Source organism: Polypterus senegalus, chromosome 3, assembly GCF_016835505.1.
Source record: "Polypterus senegalus isolate Bchr_013 chromosome 3, ASM1683550v1, whole genome shotgun sequence".
Lineage (NCBI taxonomy): Eukaryota > Metazoa > Chordata > Cladistia > Polypteriformes > Polypteridae > Polypterus > Polypterus senegalus.
In genome coordinates this window covers 45647919-45673748 of record NC_053156.1, presented here as the reverse complement: position 1 = coordinate 45673748, position 25830 = coordinate 45647919, and the positions used below count along the sequence as shown (strand labels likewise).

The 25830-nt window shown below is 37.1% G+C and overlaps 1 protein-coding gene across 2 annotated transcripts in view; it reads left to right on the top strand.

Moving 5' to 3' along the window:
• cntrob (centrobin, centrosomal BRCA2 interacting protein) overlaps positions 1-25830 on the top strand; it is a 101060-nt gene that overhangs the window by 29438 nt on the left and 45792 nt on the right. For both annotated transcript variants that reach the window (XM_039747096.1, XM_039747097.1), the window contains exons 4-7: positions 7884-7986; positions 8663-8819; positions 22263-22379; positions 22533-22649. In XM_039747096.1, the coding sequence (XP_039603030.1) occupies positions 7884-7986; positions 8663-8819; positions 22263-22379; positions 22533-22649 (494 nt within the window). The remainder of the gene's footprint in view (positions 1-7883; positions 7987-8662; positions 8820-22262; positions 22380-22532; positions 22650-25830) is intronic.

Genomic DNA, 25830 nt, shown 5'->3' with positions numbered 1-25830 from the left:
TGATTTTATATTGATTTGCATATTCAAGGAGGCGTAATTATGGGAGGAGTTGTGGTGGGACATGAGGCGCGTGCACAAGCATTACTTTTCATGCTGACCGGGATTTATGTAGCGGAAGAACGGGGAAGTTGGAGTACGCACAGATTCCTGCATCTGGATTTTTCTGTGCCTAAGTGCATTTTGGCTTTTGTGCTTACGCCATGTTATAGTGTGAATTCTACACACGGCGTTATATATGAGGCCTCAGGAGTTTACCTGGACTATACTTGTATAAAAAAAAAAACAACTTTTAAGTCAAATTTATTGTCCAAAACCTGTTTGCATCATTTAGTTCCACTCTGAAGACATTGAGTAATTACTGGTATCTTGCTAACTGAAAGGAGGAACAAGCTCCAGAATGATTTTAGCATATAGGCGAACTAATGCAGTGCGGTATGGCCATCTATATCACTGTATTTTTCTAACTTATACCGGTTTCACTGTATTCAATTGTATTTTTTTCCCATGCATGAGTGAATGTTAACCACATTTTCCACTGCAATTACTGCAGTAGACTGGCTAAGAATAACCTATTCCACTGTCATGAGAATTGTACATTGTACAAAAAAGCATTTTAATGTGCACACAAGTATTAATACAGGTTTTCATGGCCCCATAAAGTGATAGTTTTCAAAGGGGTGGCACTAATGAAGAGAAGGAATCACATTGCATGACAGTTGCAATCAAAATATAGAGCCTTTTTATTGAACAAATCTTGCAAACAATTTAAACAAACATTTGAGGCATTTAGACTTGGTAAAATATCCAGAGGTGCTTGTCAAAAGTTGTATTGCACTGAACATGTCTTAGAAAAGGAATAAGTAGTAAATATTTTTTATAAACCAAGTACACTTTCTATTAATGTTAACAATCTCTGTCCACTGACATGTTAAAGTGACTTTTTAAACAACTTTACCATCATTAAACTGCATAATATTTAAACTAATAAATAATAACAATAAAATAAATAATAGTTGTTTCCTGAAGAGGCATTAGCTCTCTTGGAAATGTGTTCTTTTGAAATTGCGGCATATTAAGTAACTAAACATTATAGTAATATACCAGAAAAGGCGATATCCCTCTCATCGTGATTACTGCGGTACAAGAATCACATGAGAAAAAATATACTTTAGCTTACATTTACTGACGGTTAACGCGGTTACAGACGGGAGGCATATGGACAGACTTTATCCAGGTGGGAATCTGGATCAGCACAGGCTGCCATTTCTCGTCCCCACACTGGGAGGTTTTTCGGAGACTTTGCCGACACGTGCCCCAAAGGGTCTGGCTGTTGTCCAAGCCTTTTATACTGTTCTTCTTCAACTTGCTGGTCCTTTCTGTCTCCAAACAAGGGCAGGAAAGGGCTGAACTCCTCCACAAAATACAGAAATATCATAGTGCTTACATGCCAGTTCTCATTCTCCCAAAAAGGTAAGAAGACTTTGTACTGACAGAGGACAGAAATACATTATTCTGTGTTTAAGCTGACTATACAATCCTCCAGTTGTCTTTGGTTATCTAATCCAATGCTTGGCTAGCAATTCTAACTGCTGAGCCCCTGTGTGCCAAATTTGACATGCACATGTGAATAAATCCATACCAGCGAGCATAGAGACAGTGACATTAAAGAAAAATGTAGTATAACAATAGTGCAACTTCCAGTAACAATACTACAGTATTACTTCAAGCCCAAGTGCATTACACAGTATTCACCAAATAAAAATAAAATAAAACAAGTACAACTTGGTGATGACATCTTTACCAACTGAACCATCATTAAGGCAAATTGCATTAATATGGACCTTGCTACAAGCTAAGCTATACAGTAATCCCTCGCTATATCGCGCTTCGACTTTCGCGGCTTCACTCTATCGCGGATTTTAAATGTAAGCATATCTAAATATATATCACGGATTTTTCGCTGGTTTGCGGATTTCTGCGGACAATGGGTCTTTCAATTTATGGTACATGCTTCCTCCGTTTGTTTGCCCAGTTGATTGCATACAAAGGACGTTATTGACAGATGGCTTAGAAGGTACCCAATCAGAGCATGTATTACATATTAACTAAAACTCATCAATGCTATAAGATATGCTTCCTGCGCGGTGCTTGATTGTTTGCTTGTCTCTGCCTCTATCTCACCCTCTCTGACATTCTCTGCGTCTGACGAAGGGGTTGTGAGCAGAGGGGTTGTTTGCACAGAAGCTGTTTGCCTAGTGGATACGAGGCACCTCTAAGAAATGCTGCTTTATCGTGGTGCTTCCAAAAGCACACATATTGATTTTTTGATTGTTTGCTTTTCTTTGCGACTCTCTCTCCTCTCTCTCTCTCTGAAATTCTCTGCTCCTGAAGAGAAGAAGATCTATTTGCATTCTTTTAATTGTGAGAAAGAACTGTCATCTCTGTCTTGTCATGGAGCACAGTTTAAACTTTTGACTAAAGGGTGTTATTTCATGTCTAGAGGGCTCTAATAATGTTAACAGTGTGGGAGAGTTTATACGGGCTTAAAATATATAAAAATAATTATACAAACATATGGTTTCTACTTCGCGGATTTTCATCTATCGCGGGGGGTTCTGGAACGCAACCCCCGCGATCAAGGAGGGATTACTGTATACATAAATAATAAAACTGCAACTTGCATTTATAAAGCTATTTGTGGTATAGCTCTACAGAAGCGTATTAGGGTCACGGTGAAGAAAATAAAATATGGACACAGTGAAGAAAAAAATAACTATATGTCGAGAATAAAGTCAACATGTTAACTTTATTCTCGACATTTCCACATTATTCTCGCTGTTTATGTCGAGTTTAAAGTCAACATTTCCACTTTATTCTTATAGTTTATTGTCATTAAGGATGTTTGGTAGCACATATCTGTGTGAGAAGCTCTTCTCAGTGATAAAGACTAACAAAACAGCACACAGGAGTCGCCTCACTGATGAGCACCTGCAATCCATCCTGAGAATCTCCACAACACAGAACCTCACACCAAACAGAAACGAACTGTTGCCAAAAAGATGCCAGGCGTCCAGCTCTAAAATGACATATGAGCAAAGACAACTGAATGATTTGATTTGTTATTGCTGAAAGGAACACATTTTATTTATATTTCCAGGTTTTGTTATGCAGCATGTTCATATTTGAATTTGTATCATTTTGACAGGATATATTTTTATGGAGAGCAAAATCTTTTGGGATATTTAAAATCTAAGTTTATTTTTTATATAAAATTACATAAGAGTAAAGAAATTTGAATGTTTGTTCTTTTAACGTTTACTTTATTTCTAACTTGTATAATTTAGACAGGATATATTTTTATGGAGAGCAAAATATTATAAGTTGTTTAAGGTTTGAGTTGATTTATTCACGAATAATATTCCTGTCTGTTTTACCATTCCTACCAAAGATATTTCTGTCGACTAAATAAAAATTCCTTCTATTTAAAATTTAAATAGAACTTGAACAAATACGATAGTTCATAATATCCACGCAGACTTGCACGTAAGAGGGAGTTATCCGTTTTAACAAGCAGCGTATTGCACTGATAATGAAATAGCTGTGTGTGTATATATGTGTGTATGTATATGTATATATGTATATATATGTATGTATATATGTGTGTGTGTGTGTGTATATATATATGTATATGTATAGATATGTAGGTATATATATATGTTTGTGTGTGTGTGTAAATATATATGACAGCAATACTTATCACTCACAACAGTGACAAAACAATTACATTGACAATCATGTTACGCTTATTTTCAAAATGTTTCCTTTTCTTTTCATTGCTTCTTTAACACACTACTTCTCCGCTGCGAAGAGCGGGTATTTTGCTAGTTGAATATAAAACATAAAGAGAAAATAACGACACAGCTAAAAACGCAGCAGCAATTTTCAACAAAAGTTAAATGCTTGTGTCATGATCACGAGGCGGCTATGCAGTGTCCGCAATGGACGTGGCCACCCACCTTGCATAAGATACCATATTGACATTGGCAGGCGAAGGAGCCACCGATTCTTTCTCTGCCCAGGGCCGCCACAAGCATAGAGCCCATGAGTACTTTTGCAATAAATAATTTCATCGGTCGCAAGACAATCACTGCGCTAGAAACCATGTTTAATAACATGCTTTAACTCCTATCATCATGGAAATGATATCACGTTTACATCTCAGTACAGTATTTTAGTTATTCAGAGAGCTGTAATATCACAAATGTAATGGCTTCTGTGTCCTGTCGGAGGAAGAGAGCCGGTTTAAGAAGCAAGTAGTGATTCACACACATAGAGCACATAGAAGATCACATACAAAACAAAGCATTTAACGTGCTACTTTAATTACGATGTGATTTGAGAAACTGGTTAATTAAACAATGAAAAAATAAACTACATGATTAAAGTGGAAATTTCGAGATGGAAGTTGACATTTCGTGTTTTTCCACCACTGTGTGCCCTTTTTTTCTCTGTATTCAAATAATCTTTCATATGACACTCAGACGGTGGGCTACAACCGCTTTTCACGCATTGATATCTGTGCTTTCAAGTTTCTCCAACACGCAATGTCACTCGATCATTTTTGATGATAAAAGTATATCATGGATTAGACCTAAAAAATCTAAAGATGTGTAAAAGTATGTAATTATAACTTAATTTTAAATTATTTTCTGTCGTCTCTTTTTAAACTTGAGATCAAGCAAAATTTATTTGGATTGTTTTTGAGCAGTCCTGTGAACTGCAGCTAAACAAATCAACCATTAAATTCTGTTTTAAAATAAAACCTGTTTGGCATCAGTGCAAATGTCTTTTAACTCTTTGATGGCTGAATATTTTTTCTAAAAAGAAGCTCACAAAGCAATTGTTTCACACATAAATCAACTTACAACATCTGTTGCTACGTGCCGTGGCTGCTGTTGGCGCATGTTTGGCATCTCTGGTTGCAATGGCTACGTGCAGGCACCTCAATGGACAGCAGGAATGCACGGTGGGCTGTCTTCGCACAGCAGGTGGGTGGTTGGTGGTGGTCACAGTGCAACATAATATGTGGTGGTCCTCCCAGGCAAACGCTGCTGTATGCGCATCAGCTACACGTAAGAGGGACCGATCAGGTGATGCTGGTACCTCACTTTCGTCCATCTCCAGATCACTTCTATCAAACTCGGAGTCTGAGAACGAAATTACGTAAAACATCCGTGGAGTATTTTGCTTTGCACATTTGCTTTGGACACTCGCCAGATGTTGATGCTATTTTAGAGGTGGTTTGCTCTTCGCTACTCATGCACGCATAGGGAATCAAGGTCAAACAAAGCTATGTACCATTCCTTCTAGCAAAGAGAGTCAAACTAAAACACAAGGGTGAGTTTTGTCGCATCTTACAGCTGATTATCATCCTCTACCTCTGAATTTTGACAAAAGTCGACTTCAGCCCTGAAAGAGTTAAATAAAAAGTCCACAATGTGCCACCTCACATGTAATGTTTTCACAAAAACTTGGAATACAACGTATGCAGACAGCATCAAAGTGTACCAAGTATCTGAGTGAAGCAGATCTGTCAGTATATGAAGTACACTTCCAGCACAAGTTTAACGTGGGGAAAGAAGAGCAAATGAAGTATTATATTGTAAACGGAACAAGCTACATGCACAGAGCACAACATTGACAAACAAAGTACATTTCAAACTTATGCTGTGTACTTTGTATTGCGCAGACGCTATACCTGACAGTATGTGCAAAAGCAAGAATAAAGTCAACATTCTTTGCTTATGTGTGCATCTGATATAAAACCGTGCATGTTTTATGTGATTCAATACATGTGCCAGCATTTGAATAAAACTATATTTACATTTTTTTTCCCCTAAAAGGCACCTTATTTATAGCCAGGTGCCATGATTCATCAGTCCTTCAATTTTCACAAATAAAGACCACTTTTCATTTTTTCCCCTTTTTTCCATCTAGATAGTTGTACCACCACATGCAGAGTTGTCACCAATGAACTGAAATGGGCGCAATACATTATAACTCTTGTCAAGAAGGCTCACTATCTTCAAAATTCACCACAGGTTTTTATTAGGGTTGAGGTCAAGTGATATTTGACTACTCCTACAATTTCACTTTGTTCTTCAGAAATAAAGCAGTGGCTTTGGACTGATGTTTGGGGTCATTATCATGTTGAAAAATTACCCACCCCAACCCCCTGTTTAGTTCTTTAAAGATTTTTTGATGTTTATCTGTGAATTTGTGATGCTATAAAATAAATACAGGTCTCCCACACTTGCATCAGTCTTGCATCCCCGTATAACAACTCTACTGCCACCATGCTTCACTTATGGAGCTATTCACTTCTCATTATACTCAAACCCTTAATTTGTTTTAAGTTGAAAATTAGCTCTTCAGGAAGGTCTGTCTTTGAATGTTGGTTCCCAAATGAACAAAGACTTCTGGCAGTGGCATTTGTTTAGCAAACAGGACAGAAGACGCATTTCTCCCAGAGTTAGGGTGTCACCTGCCTCTAACATTTAAAAGCTTAGATGTTTATTTCAGTTGTTCTGAATTATAATAAAGTGCTTGTTTTGGTTTATATTGAAATTTGAATTTGTTAAAGCAGTTTCTAGCTACAGTATTGTTGGCTAAAAATTAAAAACATTTATTGTAGTTATTATAATAAATAACTTTAATTTCATACGTTATTTCTTTATAAGCATAACTTTTTAATTCACTGTGACGTAATAAATAAAATTGCATTGTTGCCATATATTTGTTCTTAAAAATGTAGCATTATTCCCTCTAATAAAAGGGATGGCCTACAGTGTACACTGCATACTTGGTTTTAGCTGTCTTAACATGGTATTGGTGTATTCCTAGTTTCTACTCGCCTAAAAAACTTGTATCCAGACCACTTCTTTCTCATACTTGTTTACTGGTCTTCCTTACTCACATATTCACTGTATTATTAGTTTAGTCTTTAATTTCAAGCTTTGTTCCATGTTATACTTGTATTACCCTCACTTACATATCATACATCTCAGTAATGGGACATGCTATGAACCCCCTAGATGTAGCAAAGGAGAGAATTAAAACAAACTTAGTGCCTTTATGAACAATGCTGTACATCCTTTCTCTGATACGCTAAAAATGAGTACTTTCAGTCAACAAATTATTCAGCAGATGTATGTCAAGAAACACTTCTGGGAGTCCTTTATACCAACAGCCACGTCAGAACTTTTCTTCTTAATTTTCTTCCTTTAGAGTCATTCTGTTGTGTGTTCGGATTTAAGGGTGTGTGTGTATGTATATGTATTTGCCTATTTATGTATTTATTTATTTAGAAGCTTCTGTAAAAAGCTAGATTTCCTCATGGGACAAATAAAGTTCAATCTTTTATCTGCATCTCCTTGCATAGTATGTGTAAATGCTTCCTGTCATTACTATAGAAATTCCCTTAAAAGTCAAAGTGTTGTAACTCTCAGAATGCATTTAGTGCATCGGTTGCTGCTACTACTGAATGTGCACTTCTCTTTGAATGTCTTCCAGAGTAGCACAACACCCTTACTAACTTATGTATTTTCACTTGCTTAGCATCTGGTATCACACACTTCAGTGTAACTTATGTCCAGTCCTTTTGTCCAGCTGTAGACCTTAATGTTTGATGTTTGTCTGGGTGTGGTGCTTTTTTCTGGGCTGTTGGATTTGTATGAGCATCACCAACTTAAAGTTAATTGTTTGTATGAATTTATTTATTTATTTATTTTTTTAAATTATTTTTTTCTCTTCATTTTGATTAAGTGTCAGTCAGTATTAACATACACATGTGCTTAAGTAATTGTTCCTTTTTCAAACTGTAGGGGACTCTCATGGCTTAGCTTCTGCATCTTTGCATACAGCTGTGACTGAAGAGAAAAAGGATGATGATTCTTTTGATAGTGACAGCACTGGTGCTTTGCTGAAGTAAGTGTTAGGTTTATTCAGTCATCTTTTTTAAGGAAAGCATGTTTACATCCTTAGTTTATTACCTTGCATTCTGTAGTACAATTCCTGTATGTTGTCATATTCTGCAGATGATTAATAAACAATGGTAATTTGGTTTATGATATTTTGTTTCATTTGAAGGAAGCTTTTAATTATACATAGTACTAGGTGCATGCCTACTCATTTCATGCTTTGACTGAATTGGACTGAAGTTAAACCATTGAAAATTATCTAACTATAGTTCATGGGAACAGTATATATGAGCCCAAGCCCTACACACACATACACACAATAAATAAAATATATATATATATTAATTTTATAATAAGATTTTATCACTATCTAGGCAACAATTTTGTTAATTAATTTGTTTATTAAAAAACTCCCTTTAATATTGATACTTCCCTAACCTCAAACGTTTGTTTTTGTTCAGTATACATTGTTTCCCATAAGAAGCAGTTCATTGGAATGTTATCTACATATTTATATTTCTTAAAGCTTAAAGATAAATAATGTATTTTTTAGGAAGCTGAACTACTGTGTTTCAGGGTCATAGCTGTAGGTAAAGTGTACATGCAAAATCTCTTGGGATAGTGTTCAAAATGAAATTATAAAATACAATGTAGTGACTGAATTTATTACATTTTTATTTCAGTGCTAAGCCAATGCCAGATATTTTTCCACCTTTGACAGTAAATGGCCTAGAAGATCTCTTCCCTCGATATTCTCGAATGCGTTTTCAATGCTCTGCTGTTCCTGCAGAGATTCAGATATTTAAGGACACAATTGAAAAAGAAAGGACAAGGCGTAAGGTGTGTGGTTTTTTTTTTATTTTTTTATTTAATAAAAAATATTTACAGTCCAATCATACACTGTATGTTTATTTTAGCACAGAACTGTTTTGTCTTTTTTACATCAAAGTCAGTGGGACATATGGAGAAAATAATCTAAGTAATAAAGGTTTGTTTATCATGTTCTGATTCCTGTCCACATTGGTTTTGGGTTTCTGTGGTAGATAAGCACAATTAATTGGAATGCTTATTTACTAAAGATAGATGGCAGTGGGTTCCATTGTTTAGGTACCAAAATACCTTGTCAATATTAAATAATCAGACTGTACATATACTTATTTTACAATATACTGTTGATTTGCTCACACTATATGGTTAATTACGAAACTTTCACTTGGGTTGCATTGCTTTTCTGTCTTGGCTTTCCACTGACCAGAGAGTGCATCATTCTATAGCCATATTGTAATATCTGATTTGGCTGGATTATGAGATACTTACCTCCACAACCCTGAATTAACCAGTTTGACCGTTGCTCTAGGGCAGGAGTAATATTGTTAATGGAGTCATGTGACCCTGGGATTTAATTAAAGCCGATTAGAATTACACAGTACTGATTAGCTACAGTGAAATGATGTAACAAGCTTTGACTAAGAAAGCTTTAAATCAAACCCACATGACCATATGCACACAGCTCTATTGGCTCATTTATTTTGGCGAATCAGTAGAGAGGAAAAGAGACCAAATTTTTTTTTTCCCCCACATTTTTCTTAGCAGAACAACTGCACTAGTTCAAATGGATAATGAACTATCAAAACATTTATTAGAAGTTCAGATTAGTTGTGTCTTGATGAGTATAAGTGGCTGTTGTACAATTTAGCACTTAAAAGTAACTTGTTTTAGTTTCAGCCTGGAAACAGTGTGATTTACTTTATCATGCACATCTAGACATACCTTTAGTCAGTGCACAATAGAAGAACTGCTTACAATTAAAACATATTACAGCATATTGGTTCATCCTTACATTGCCATTGGCTGTCTATTGATTAAAGGTATGGTTATTTCTGTTACTGCATTATGGATACAAACCTGCACAAGTGTTCTATGCCACTTTAATCCACGATTAAACAACTATACAACAATAAAATCAATTTAACTTATTCTGCAAACATCTTTTGTTATTGCTTGGTATGTAGGTATAATAACATTTAAATTATTCTATCTGCATTTTTGATGTATATGTGGCTTAAAATGCTAAATTAAATATTACCATATGGTAATGTTTTTTTTTTTTCTCTCATGTATGCCTATTCTTTCTTGGAGGTAATTTCCTGCATTTCCATGCATGCCAGTTGTGACCTGCATAACACTGGTTTGTAAAAAAAATTATTTTGCTCCCATCAAAACTTTCAAATGTATAGATGTGAGGGTGCAAAATCCAAATCTTTGACTTTATTTCTCTGTCACATCCATTATTTAAGAGGTGAAGATTTATAATGAAAAAAACAGAATTTTAGAGAAAACAAAGTATTTTTTTAATTAGACTTAAACAAATATAAATTACAAATGTAATTATTGTACATATATTCATAACAAACAAAAAGTATTCATTTGGTGGTAGTTTTTTTTTTTCCCTCTTCTGAAGGTGTTTAACCGTGCAATGGCCAACAGTTGCCTCCTAAGTTGAACTCTCTCCACTTTCCACTGTGTCTCACACAGTGAGACATGTTTGAGTGATGTTCTGTAGGAACCTCTCCTCATGTACATAAGAGACCACTTCCATGTTATCAGAAGGAAAAAGTTTAAATGAGAGTGTAGGAAATGGATTTTTAAAGCCATGTTGCACCCAAAGTGTACTAGGTTGGAAGAGAGAAGCTAGGTCTTTCATAATTTTTTGCCTTTCTATTCCAAATAAATTGTGTCACATGCTTTTTTTTCCCTCACCCATAAATAAATAAATATTCTTCTGCCATTTGCTTACCTGTTTCCTGGTCAAGACAATGGGTGGATCAGGCTGACTTTGCATTTCTCTGTGAGGGGGGAAAAAACACTTAAATAACAACTTTCTCTCCTCTGTACAAAAATGGGCAACTTTCTGATTTCATAATTATCAATTCCTGGCTAATGTGAAGGTCAGGTCAGGTTTGGGAAAATGCAGTGGTACAGCGTGTTGTCGCACTCACCACATGACAAAACAGCTTGGGATTCTGGTTGGCAATCTCCCAGGCAGACACACGGTCTAGGCCCACCCTCTAGAAATTACCCTCTATCTGCCACAGCCATTTGTTATGTGGGATCCCCTTCGCCTGGTCTAGGCACTCGGTCCTTAACAGTGAGGAGTCTGAAAGCTGAATCACCCTTGGGGAATTGCACCACATGGCTGTAGTGCCGTAACTGACTCTTCCTCACAATGCATGTAATCTGCCTCATTCAGGACTCCATGAGCAACCGCTAATTCGATACAAAGTGAAACCCATGTACCCATGGATTCTCCGAAAAAAAAGACAAAGTACTGAAGGAGTCTAGTTCTCCTCTCTAGTTCTCCTCTCAAGTCCATGTCCTTCAACCATATATAAAGACGGGAAGCACCAGGTCTGTAAAGACTTGGACCTTCGTCCTTTTGCATAGATATCGGGAGCACTACACATGCCTTTCCAGAGACCTCATCCTAATCCGTCTGTTGACTTAATAGGAAGAGTCACCAGAGACGTGAATTTCACTGCCGAGGTAAATAAACCTGTAGACAAGGTCAACACTCTCTTTGCAGATAGACACACTGCTGATGGCTGTGCCTAAGAGGTCATTAACGGAATGAGTCTTGGTTTTTATCAAGGACACTCGCACTCTTTGCTCAGTCTCTTGAGAGCCCTGATCAGAGCCTCCATTGATTCTCTAAAGATCACAGCATCATCAGAATGATATCCAGCAACCTTGAGTGGATCCTGTGTCTCAAGATGTTTCACAAGGCAGCTGAATCAACTGAGTTGAACATTTTATAAAAATTGACAAAGGCTGCAAAGAAACTATGTCTAAGAAACTATTTATGAGAACCCTCAGTGCCAGGACACGGTTGATGGTAGACTGTCATGAGTGTAAAACCCGACTGCTGTGGTCGCTGGTAATTGAGCAAGCGATCATGGTTCCTATTGAGGATGACCCTAGCAAGGACCTTACCTGGCACTGAGAGCAGTGTTATCCCCCTGTTATTGCTGCAATCCAGGCAATCACCCTTCCCTTTCCAGATAGGGACAACAAGTCCAGCTTTTCAGCCAGTTGGGAAGATTGCTTGCAGTGCCAGGAGGGCAGCCTTACCACAAGCCTGGAGAAGTTCACCCCGGATACCACAGATCCCGGTAGCCTTCCCTACCCTCAGTTGGTTCACCACCTGTGCAATCTCAGTGAGACTGGGTGGTTCACAACTAATTGGAGGATAAGCCTCAAAAACCTTGGACCCAGAGATATCCAAAGTCCTAGCCAGTTGTTTAAACAACTACTCAAAGTAGCCAGGCCAGCAGGTCACAACTGCAGTATCATCCATAAGAAAAGTTCTATCAGCCATCCTGCCAGTGACTCTTCGATTAACAGATTTGAATGTGCGTAATGCTTCAATTCCTTTATTTTATTTTTTACAACATTGTATACAGTGGCCCATCTTGTTCAGGGTTTCCATTGCTGTTGTGCAATATTGCTGATGATCCGATAAGCTGCTTCTTCAGTCAGTGAACCTATCGTTAAAAATATTTTCAGAAAATTTTCCACATGTCAAATAGAAATGTCATGGCAAAAGTATACATCAGACACTTGTTTTATTCTTAAAGAAGCAGTGAAAATTTAATAGAACAATTTTTGCTGATATCTGCCTCTAGTAATATTTAAAATACAGTGGCAGCTGCTGTTAAGATATATTACATTCTGAGTAAGTAGTTTATTGTGAATTCATTTTAAACACATATATACAGTGGTGTGAAAAACTATTTCCCCCCTTCCTGATTTCATATTCTTTTGCATTTTTGTCACACAAAATGTTTCTGATCATCAAACACATTTAACCATTAGTCAAATATAACACAAGTAAACACAAAATGCAGTTTTTAAATGATGGTTTTTTATTATTTAGGGAGAAAAAAATCCAAACCTACATGGCCCTGTGTGAAAAAGTAATTGCCCGTCTTTTTATTTTTAAAGAGTGCTTCCTGCTCTATTTTAACTTCGTTGTTTTTAAGAAGACTTTTTTCTATTGTTTTTAACCTCCACGTTTCACTTCTGATTTTATGGATTATTTATTGGAACTTTGGAGACTGCACTTTAATTTGAACACCTTGTTTTGTTAATTGTTTTAATAAAAGCACTTCGCACTTTTTCACCATCCCCTTGCTTTACCGATACGGTTAACAGTGAGTCACATTACCGACGGTGTAGGGTTCAAGGGCTCCCCGGCAGCAGATGGGAGCATACAGCAAACCTGCATCGTCACTACATGATTTTGTGGTTTTTTTTTTTCATGTAAATGGAATTGATTGTTGAAAAGTAGGAAGGTGGCATGCGTATCCGGGACATGGCTGTTGCATACCGTTTGCGAGAACACGGTATCTACGATAGTGAAAAACAAAGATGTTATTAAAAAGTAAAGTGAGGTAAAATTTTCATTTATTTCATCTAATTTCTTTAGAATTTATGTATTTTAGTATTAAGCAGTGTTTAAATTATTTTATACTACCCCATCAATGTATAATATGCCAATAACAATAGAATTTTTTTTTTTTCATGGGAACAGATTAATCATTTTCCCATTATTTCCTATGGGAAAAATGTGTTTGGTATACGTCCTGTTTGGTATAAGTCAAAGGGTCTGGAATGAATTAAGGACGTATACCAAGGTTCCACTGTATATCAGACCCCCTTCAATTTTTCACTCTTTGTTATATTGCAGCCATTTGCTAAAATCATTTAAATTAATTTTTTCCCTCATTAATGTACACACAGCACCCCATTTTGACAGACAAAAAAAAGAATTTTTGAAAATGTTGCAGATTTATTAAAAAAGAAAAACTGAAATATCACATGGTACTAAGTATTCAGACCCTTTGCTCAGTATTTAGTAGAAACACCCTTTTGAGCTAATACAGCCATGAGTCTTCTTGGGAAAGATGCAAGTTTTGCACACCTGGATTTGGGGATCCTCTGCCATTCCTCCTTGCAGATCCTCTCCAGTTCTGTCAGGTTGGATGGCAAACGTTGGTGGACAGCCATTTTTAGGTTTCTCCAGAGATGCTCAATTGGGTTTAAGTCAGGGTTCTGGCCGGGCCATTCAAGAACAGTCACAGAGTTGTTGTGAAGCCACTCCTTCGTTATTTTAGCTGTGTGCTTAGGGTCATTGTCTTGTTGGAAGGTAAACCTTCGGCCCAGTCTGAGGTCCTTAGCACTCTGGAGAAGGTTTTTGTCCAGGATATCCCTGTACTTGGCCGCATTCATCTTTCCCTCTATTGCAACCAGTCGTCCTGTCCCTGCAGCTGAAAAACACCCCCACAGCATGATGCTGCCACCGTCATGCTTCACTGTGGGGACTGTATTGGACAAGTGATGAGCAGTGCCTGGTTGTCTCCACACATACCGCTTAGAATTAAGGCCAAAAAGTTCTATCTTGGTGTTCTCAGACCAGAGAATCTTATTTCTCACCATCTTGGAGTCCTTCAGGTGTCTTTTAGCATAGTCCATGCGGGCTGTCCTGTGTCTTGCACTGAGGAGAGGCTTCCGCCCTGACTGGTGGAGGGCTGCAGTGATGGTTGACTTTCTACAACTTTCTCCCATCTCCTGACTGCATCTCTGGAGCTCAGCCAAAGTGATCTTTGGGTTCTTCTTTACCTCTCTCACCAAGGCTCTTCTACCCCAGTAACTCAGCTTGGCCAGATGGCCAGCTCTAGGAAGGGTTCTGGTCGTCCCAAACGTCTTCCATTTAAGGATTATGGAGGCCACTGTGCTCTTGGGAACCTTGAGTGCAGCAGAATTTTTTTTGTAACCATGGCCAGATCTGTGCCTTGCCACAATTCTGTCTCTGAGCTCTTCAGGCAGTTCCTTTGACCTCATGATTCTCATTTGCTCTGACATGCATTGTGAGCTGTAAGGTCTTATATAGACAGGTGTGTGGCTTTCCTAATCAAGTCCAATCAGTATAATCAAACACAGCTGGACTCAAATGAAGGTGATCTCAAGGATGATCAGAAGAAATGGAAAGCACCTGAGTTAAATATATGAGTGTCACAGCAAAGGGTCTGAATACTTAGGACCATGTGATATTTTAGTTTTTCTTTTTTAATAAATCTGCAACAATTTAAAAAATTCTTTTTTTTTGTCTGTCAATATGGGGTGCTGTGTGTACATTAATGAGGAAAAATTTTAATTTAAATGATTTTAGCAAATAGCTGCAATATAACAAAGAGTGAAAAATTGAAGGGGGTCTGAATACTTTCCGTACCCACTGTGTATGTATATATTTGTATATATTAGGGCTGTGCGATATGACCAAAATCTTATATCCCGATATTTCATTTCATATCCCGATATCACGATATAGTACATTTTCTTTGTATTCAGTGAATAGTTTATTTAATCACCACTCCTTTTTTTTTTCATTTAAATTAAAAAAATCAAAAATGAGAAGTACTCAACTTGTAATTATTTCTGTTCTTTTATTTAGAACATTTGAGCAAATGTTTGACTTAGAATGTAAACATAAAATGTTAATGTATCAAATATAAAACACTTTTCAAAAACAAATTACTAAAGGCCCAATATAAAATACTGCTATATAAAATGCCTGACATAAACAAAATGTGAACTGTAGCAGCAATAACTCTCACAACATATATTAAATATAAAAGGATCAAAGCACTAACAACTAAACTATATAAGGCCAATAAACCCTTTAAACAAAATAAATACAAGTCTAACATTAACTGTCAAAACCAAATGTAAACATTGTACTTCAAACTGTAGCAGTAATAAGGCTTACGACAAAAATATATTATACTGTATATATAATATTAAATATAATATTTTTAGGCTACATTCTAGTAAAATGTTAATTTGCACATCGTAGTGTGGCAAATCTCCGTTAATGAGTTACAGCTGATCGCCCCGTGCGTGGGACTGGACGGCGCTAACGTGTTGATGCCGTCCAGCCCCAAGCATGGGGCGATCCGCAGTAACTCGTTAATGGAGATTTGCCGTGTTAATGCAGTTGTGGCGTAAACGTAATTTTAACAAGATTAACGCTGACAGCAAACGCTGCAGGGAAAATTATGCCTTAAGCAAATTGTTTTGGTAGCAATTAATCTTCCAAGCTTTTAACACGCTTGTTTAAATAGTACCTTTACAACTGTAATATCCTCGTGGCCTGCCTCTCAGTTGTAAACTCTCTGCATGCTCGCCACGTGCTTTTTGGGAGGTGGTAGAAGAGGTTTGTCGTGTTGGAGTCTGTGGTAGCGATCGGTTTGCAGCATAATTTGCACAGTACCGTTTTCTGGTCCGTGTCAGACTCTTCAAATCCAAACCATCTCCATACTACAGAGGTAGCCCTCGCTTAGGAACAAGGTCCTTCTGTGTGGAGCTACCTGGTGTTGCCTCGTCTTCATCAGCCATGCTAGTGTGTCTGCATCCACGTGGTGGCCATCAAAACAATGAAAAAAATATTGCCGTAAACAGTTTATTTTGCGACACCACGTAAACAAACGATAGCGTAATGTGCAGCGATAGACGCTTTCATATTGTCATCCGATATATATCGTTATATCGAACAGCCCTAAAATATATATATATATATATATATATATACATACACACACAAACAGTGGAACCTTGGTTTGCAAGCATAATTTGTTCTGGAAGCGTGCACGAAGTCCAAAGCACTCGTATATCCAAAGTGAATTTCCTCATAAGAAATAATGGAAACTCAGATGATTCGTTCCACAACCCAAAGCTATTCATATAGAAATGATTAATACAAAATATAAAGTAATAATACATAAAAAAAAAATTTACCTGCACTTTACCTTAGAATAGAATTATGGCTGGTGTGAGTGAGTTTCTAAACTCTTGTCGGATTCCACCCAACGTGACGACATGCGGAAGAGCGTCTCAAAGCAATCGCAGTCTCCCAGCGCTGTAGCAGAGACACACACACACACATCCGCAAACGTGAGAAGAACCATCAGCTCAGTTGTGATCACATGACACTCAACAGACAAAGCAAATCCATACTACTCGTATTGCAAGACCTCGCTCGTTTATCAAGTCAAAATTTATTAAAAATTTTAGCTCGTCTTGCAAAACACTCAGTAAACTAAGTTACTCGCAAACCGAGGTTCCACTGTATGTATATGAATATGTATGTATGTATGTATATATATATATATATATATATATATATATAACATACACACAGGTAGTTCCCAGGTTACAGACATCCAACCTACGACTTACGAACAGGGCCGCAGCTGCGACGCATGCGCCTCAGTAACTGCCGCTCTGTCATCTTCAGACTGGGGACGCTGCAAGAGGTGGCTGGAGGGGGGTGATTTCGCTGCTCGCACAGTGTAGTGTCCCTCCGGTGGCTCCCAGCGGCAAGCAGTGACCCGTGGTCCATAGTCACCGGGGCCACAGCTATTGTACTTGATGGGGCATTTCGCTGCCCGCCCACTACGCCGCCGCAGCTACTGCTTTTGACTGGATGGAGCGGGGGTTTGTTTCACTTCCCAACCACCACACACGGTTGGCCCGTTCATTCTCGCTGGTAATGCTGCAAGCAGTGACCTGGTTGTGGCTGAACGGGGCGGCGGGGGATAGCATTGTAGGGTGGCTGCCTATTGAATGGCGGCAGTGGTGAGCGATTCACTACCCACCTTTGGCTGCACCATGTTCGTTCTCAGTGGGCGGACGCTGCAGGCAGCATACTGTAGTATAGGTGACTGTGTGGTGGGGCTGTTAGTGAACCGCCCCTCGCCGCCTTTCATTCTCAATAGCAAGCCTGCTTGTACTGTTATGCACATTGCAGGAAGTTGTCTCTTGTCAGTACATCAGACGTGTTGACGACGGGTGCCTTCCTGCTGTGATAGCGTGTACAGTGCTGTGCAGAAGAGCTCATCTTAACCTTTTGTCTTCACCCTTCAGGAATGTCTCTGAAACACAAATCTGATGCAAGTGCTGGTGATACAGTAAAGAACAGAAAAGCCAACACCATTGAAAATAAAGTAGAAATAATAAAAAGGTCAGAGAGAGGTGAAACTCCATCATTCATTGGCAGAGCACTTGGTTACAGTTGTTCAACAATAGCATTTATTAAAATAATCTACCTGTTCCGACTTGCATACATATTCAACAAATTCACAGCTACAGTTCAGAAGAATTAAAAAAAATAAAAAACAAGGAATACTGAGATTAATAAAGGATCACCCCCCTCCTAAACAATATTTATAAACTCAATCAAGTGACCACCATTTCAATTGCAGACCATGGTTACTGGCTTCCACCTGTGATCAATTTTAATCAGCTGTTCCTGAAGCATTCCCTTGCTTGGTAGTGCAACTGCCAGCAAACAACTGACTATGGGTAGCAAGCCACTTTCAAAAGATCTCAGTGTTAGAGTTGTGGACAGACATAAGGCAGGAGATGGATACAAAAAGACTTTATCAGTCCCAAGGAGCACAGTAAAGTCCATAATAAAGAAGTGGCAAGTGTTTGGTACTACTTGGACCCTCCCTGGATCCTGGCGTCCCTCCAAACTGGACGAAAGAGCAAGGAGGAAACTGGAAAGAGAGGCTACCAAGAGGCCAGTGGCCACTTTGACTGGATTTTATGGCAAAGAGTGGTCATTGTGTGCATGTGACAACAATTTCACAAGCGCTCCACAATTGTGTCTTGTTTGGGAGGGTCGCAAGGAAAAAGCCACTTCTCAAGAAAGGCCACATTAAGACTTCTTTGAGCTTTGCCAGAATGCACCTTGAAGATTCTGATGCCAAGTGGAAAAAGGTCTTATGGTCGGATGAGACCGAAATTAAACTGCTTGGCCTTAATACCAAACAGTACACCTGGAGGAAAACCAATGCAGTTCACCATCCCCAACACACCATACATACAGTAAAGCATGGAGGTGGCAGCATCATTTCTCTGCCGCAGGGCCTGGGACTCTCGTTAGGGTAGAAGGAAAAAATGGATAGGGCAAAATACCATCAAATTCTTGTGGAAAACCTGCTACCCTCTGCCAGAAAGTTGAAAATGGGCAGAATCTTCACCTTTCAACAGGACAATGACCTGAAGCTCACAGCAAAATTGACCACACAGTGGCTGAAGGATAAAAAGGTGAATGTCCTCGTGTGGCCCAGTCAGAGCCCAGATGTAAATCCCATTGAAAATCTGTGGAAAGATTTGAAAATAGCAGTCCACCAACACTCACCGTCCAATTTGACCAAACTTGAATAGTTCTGTAAAGAAGAGTGGCCAAATATTGCTCAATCTAGATGTACAAAGCTGATAGAGAAGTTTCCCAACAGACTCAAGGCTATAATTTAAAGCAAAAGGTGGTTCAACAAAATATTGACATTGGGGAGTGATCCTTTATTAATCTCAGTATGTCTTGTTTTTGATTTTTTTTAATAATTTTTCTGAACTGTAGCTGTGATATCTTTCGCTTGGATGTTATACAGTAGGTTGCATTGAGTAAGTAAAGCTGGGAAGAAATATTTTTCGTGTGTGTTTTCATTTAAGGCTGTAAAGCAAAAAAATGGGAATATTTCAAAGGGGGTGATTCTTTTCTGTACCCACTGTATGTATGTATATATATGTGTGTGTGTGTGTGTGTATGTATGTATATATGTATATGTATGTATATATGTATGTGTATATGTATGTATGTGTGTGTATGTATGTGTATATATATATATATATATATATATATATATATATATATATATATATATATATATATATATATATATATATATATATATATATATATATATATATATATGTATATATATATATATATATATATATATATATATATATATATATATATATATATATATATATATATACACATATATATATACATATATATATATACAGTGGTGTGAAAAACTATTTGCCCGCTTCCTGATTTCTTATTCTTTTGCATGTTTGTCACACAAAATGTTTCTGATCATCAAACACATTTAACCATTAGTCAAATATAACTCAAGTAAACACAAAATGCAGTTTTAAAATGATGGTTTTTATTAAGCCTAGTGGAAATCATGCAGAGAGATATTGATCAGAAACGCATTAGCAAGTCTACATTAGAATAACTAAATAAGGAGTACAAATGTACTGTTTTGGAATGGCCTAGTTAAAGCCAAGGCCTTAATGGCGTTAAGATGTTTTGGCAGGATCTGAAATTTTAACTCTTTGTCTTCTCCATATATTTAAAGAATTTCTGCAGTAAGGAATGGGTTAAAATTCTACCTTGGTATTGAAGCTATTGGAAGCTGTACAAAATATGTATTTGTACTTATTAGTACTAATGGTGGCATAACCACTTACTGAGTTAATGAGTTTTGTGTGAAATATCTACACGTAACAGTATCAAGATTTTCACTCTGGGTCTGTTTTGACAGATTTTTTTTTTTTTGCCAGGAGAAATTAGGCAACAGGTAATACAACAGATTTGTACTCTTATTGCCCAACATATGTAAACATATGTGTGTTTACTCCAATCCCTGTCTGTCATCTGCTATTACTAAATTGCTAACTCTTTTGCAAAAGAAAAGCAGTTCCTTTAGCATATTGGAAATTGGATATTGGATGTGAAAGTCCAAAATCTAGGAGGCTACTGGAGAGAGGAATTTATGTGTAAGTGTACCTTCAGTTGTTGGCAGGTTTTCTCAGAAGTATGCAGGTCACTTTAAAGATATGCATACTGTATGTTTGGAAGGAAAAACTTGTAATTCACCTTATTTGTTCTTGTCTTTCTGATTGTTGAGTTTTCAAGAAAGAGGTTGATTGGAATGCATTTTTCCTGTCTTTTGCAATGATTACTTGTTTCGTGTATCCCTGTTTGAATTGTCTGGACTCCACGTGCCGTGCTTGTTGCTGAGTGACCTTGTCCAAGATGGTGAAGTCCTGAGGGGCTCACATGTCTGTAAGCTGCTTGAAGGATCTTGATTTTTCTCTTGAAGACTGCTGTATTTAGCAGGCCAATCTCCCTTCCTAATCCTCTTACTTATTGGACTTTGCTGTTATACCAGATTCCCTGAAAAACACTGAAGCTTCATGCAGAGTATAGCAAAGAACACATATTACTTTTACTCTCAAATATAAAGACCTATTTCGTTATTGGGACATGAACCTAAGTTTGCTGTTTTGCTTTGAAGTATCTTGGTTTTAACTTTATAATGCTTTAAAAGGTTTACATTTACAGTATATAGTCTATTTTGTGTTGTAAGTAAAAACATTTTTTCAAGGATCTTTCCTTTTTTTCTACTGGAGAAATTAGTAGAAAGTGGAAGATTGAATATTTTACATTGCCCTTTTTTTCTTTTCAATTGGTTTTCTTTTACAACAGTATTCTTCAGCATCATAAGCTACAATTTTTAGCTGCACGTAAAAACTTCACTATAAAATAAATGAAAAATTTTGGTTAACCTTGAATCTCAATCTACAAGCATTATAATAGATGGAGCGAAAAATGTGGCTACTGTACTCCTAAATTTGATTTATGTCCAGTGCTGTGATGGTAAAAGTATATTAATTTGTTTCACAATCACTCTCTTGGTACACCTACCCCCTCCAGTCTCTTGCTCATTTCTCTTTTCATGTAAATGTTGAAATCCATATTGAAACGCCATATTTTTACTTTGATATATTTTTTATAAATAACTAATTGGAGTTTATATTTCTTGTTTTGGCATGTTCACCTTTGTGATGTTGTACTTTATGCACTTATTTATTTTCAAGTATGTTTATTTACTTTTTTAATGTTATTTATAGGACAGCTCTTTATGATATAGCTTATTTTGAAAAGCCTAGTCACAACTGCTTCATTGATTTGATTAGGCATGTTAATACAATTGCACAACTGTTAATGTGTATTTATTCACATTAAAACCTTTGAAAGTTATTTTTCTGTGTTTTTGGTTAACATTGGATACTCCAACAATAAATTTTGATCACAAAACAATTAATTTTAAAGTTGATATTGATGCATTATAACCAATCTATAGCACTAAGTTTAAAAAACTTTTTTTTTTCTACATTCTTATAAAGAACTGCTTCAGTGACCAATAAAGAATAAACATACATCAATTTCCCTTAATTTTATTTCATTTGCTGCATTAAGATGATTTATCAACTATGCAGATGCTTAGTTCCACCATGTTGCATTTTATATTCCTATAGAGAGATTTTTTTTAATTAACAGAATCTTTTTTTTATCTTTAGCATTGTGAGAGACAAATTCAGACTCTACAGAACAAAATTCTTGAACTCCAACAACAGTTAGCCGTTGCTATTTCTGCTGACAGGAAAAAAAACATTATGATTGAACAGCTAGACAAAGTGAGTCAATCCCTTTTTTTTTTTTGCAGTTCTTTTAATTTGTTTTCAGGTCATACAAATTTAGGAGTTTTATCTTAATATATTTTCTAGTAATCTTGCTGTTTGGAATCCTATTACCTTTTATTCTTATTTTAAATGTTCTTTGTCTCTTAGACTCTAGCCAGTGTTGTGGAGAGCTGGAAAAAGAACGAGTCCGAGAAGAGTGCTCTAATTAAAAGACTGAAGGAGGAAAATGATGCTGCCAGCAAAAGTCGGGTCAACCAACAAGAGGTGAATCCATTTGTATTTTACAGAATATGGAAAATTACACTGTTTTGGGGAACCCCTGTGTAATTTGTTACCTTCTGATTGTATTAAACCTTATGTGCATAACACAGCAAAGATAGCTTTTAATATACATGATTTATACATATCTGGAAGAATATTGCTTGTTGCAGTATGTGACATTGTCTCTGTGTCTCTGTGACCCAGCAAGTCTGTTTTCAGATCAGGGGCTGTAGTGTCCACTATACCACTGGGTTTGTGTGAACATGTTTAACCTGGACCTTCCAGTTTTGTGATGGAATTCGAAAATCATTATCTACATTAAAATGAGGAGCATAGACTTGCACTTCAAGTTCAAGCTTTTCCTATTCATGGTCCTGTAGCACACTCCAGGCAAGCATTTGCCATTTGCTCCTTATATGGTGGTAAACAATAAGCGGGGGGGATAAAAGAAAGGAGAAAAATATCACCAATGCAGCATTCACAAGGTATAACCCTGCATCTCAATTTCACTCACTTGGAGATGGCATATCTATTAGACATCTCATGTTTGACATAAGCTTCAGTTAATAACATAAAATGTTTAAAATGAGTGTTCTACAATTTTTAATGAGCAGCCTAGAATTTTATTTCTACGTACTGGAGGAGCAACACATTTAATGCTACTGCCTCACAGCTTCAGAGTCCAAGGTTCAAATCCCAACAGTGGCACTGTCTATGAGAACTTTGCATGTTTCGCTTGTCTGAGTACTCCACAGTCATAACAATTGGAATGCTTGGGCCAGTTAAGAGATGGCAACTGACCTGTGAAAATGTAAGTGTGGATAAATGGGTACTATATTCAGGGTGCTGTCTGGATGCTGAGAAAATGGATTAATATTTAGCTGGGATGAAGATTCGATGATGAGCTGTTTAACTCCAAACTAGTGGGAAGATAAGAACATTACAATGATAAGAACAGTTAGAACATTCATACTTCACTATAAATTATCTTACAGAATTAAAGCTGCAACTCAAGTGTTAAACGTTTTTATAATTTATTTATTAAGAAAATTATTAAATTATTTATTTATTAGTTTTAGCCTCAGTGAAGTGTCGACTAATGTTTCACACCAACTGGATCACAAGTGGTTATTGCTGGGTTGCAAGCACAAAAAAACGCATTTCTGAGGCTAACTTGTCAACACTTGAATCCAAATATAATTTTATATCCCATTCTTAATTGCACTTGTGTAACCAAGAGCTCTTTGCAATAATTTATCATTACTAATTATGAGTGTTTCTACTGACTGGGTAATCAAAGAACATAAGCAGTTAAAACTGGGTCCCAAAGCCATAAAGGTTGAAAACCTTACCACCTCACCTTTACTCAACTGCTTTTTGTAATTCTCTTGTGTCCTTTTTTTAATGATAAAGTCCAGATGATACATCAGCACCTTGGTCCAGATTCTCTCTGTATTTCCTCTGAACTACACTCATCTATTCACTCATTTTCCTCTTTCCAGCTTCCCACCTTCTGAGAAATCTCAGATCACATCTGCAAATCAAAGCCATGTACTTGTCAGCTAGACCCCCTTCCCACAGTTCTGGTTAAAGCCTGTCTCCCCTTTCTGGTCCCTCTTATTTCTGCTATAATTTACTCTTCTTTTACTACTGGTACTGTTCCTTCATCTTTTAAAGCTGCTGCAATAACCCCAATACTGAAAAAACTTGGTGCTGATCCTACTAACTTCAATAATTTTCGCCCTATTTCTGATCTGCCCTTCATCTTCAAAATTCTTGAAAAAATAGTAACTATCCAACTTCACTCCCACTTATGTCATAATAATCTGTATGAACAGTTCCTGTCTGGTTTTCGCCCCCTGCATAGTACAGAAATGGCACTTTTTAAAATTACCAATGACCTTCTTATGGCTGCTGACTCTGGTTTAATTACAATTCTCATCCTTCTTGATCTGAGTGTGGCCTTTGATACTATTTGCCATACCACTCTCCTTAATAGATTATCTTTGATTGGAATTACCCACACTCCACTAGATTGGTTCAGATCCTACCTTTCAGGCCACACTCAGTTCATTCAGCTTAAATCTTTCAAATCCGAACCCACCGCTGTTACTTTAGGTGTGCCCTAGGGTTCTGTCCTGGGGCCTATTCTTTTTATTATTTTCCTTCTTCCCCTTGGCACTATCTTTTGTAAATTTAACCTTAATTTTCACTGTGACACCCAGCTCTACCTTGCTAGTAAACCCACCTCTTCTTTCTCACCATCTTCGCTTATTGACTGCAGTGCTGAAATTAAATCCTGGTTTTCTTCAAATTTTCTTAAATTAAACAGTGACAAAACTGAGGTTCTCCTCATTGGTTCAAAATCACCGTTATCCAAAGCCGATAATCTTTCACTTGCTATTGATAACTCCTTTGTTTCCTTGTCACCTCAGATAAAGAGTCTGGATGTCATCCTTGATAGTACTCTATCTTTCCAATCTCACATTAATAACATCACCCAGTCTGCTTACTTCCACCTACGTAATATTAATCGCATCTGCCCATCCCACACTCCCCATACCACTGCCATTCTTGTTCACAGTCTTTTTACTTCTCGTGTGGACTATTGCAATTCACTCCTCTTTGATCTATCTAATAAATCTCTCCATAAGCTTCAGCTAGCCCAGAATTCTGCTGCTTGCATCAATACTCGAACCCCATCTATTCATCATATTACTCCGGTCTTGCAGCAGCTTCATTGGCTCCCTATTAAGTTTTGAATTGATTTTAAAATTCTGCTGTTAACATTTATAACCTTGCCCCTCCATATCTGTCTGACCTCCTTCATGTTGCCATTCCCTCCTGTAACCGTAGATCCTCTTCCTCCATCTACCTGACCGTCCCTCTCGCCCGTCTAACTACAATGGGGAGCAGAGCAGCCGTTCTGCTCCCAAGGTCTGGAACTCACTACCTACTGAGCTTAGAAATATTGAATCATTTTCAACTTTCAAATGTAAACTTGTAACCCATCTGTTTAAAATGGCTTTTTCTTTATGATTATAGTGGCTTTGTTTGGTTTAATTGTTGTATTTCCTGTATTTTCTGATGTTTTAAGCTTTGTTTATAATGTGCTTTTTTATTTATTATTTATTCAATGTCTTTGAGTGCTTAGAAAGGCGCCTTGTATAAATAAAATGTATTA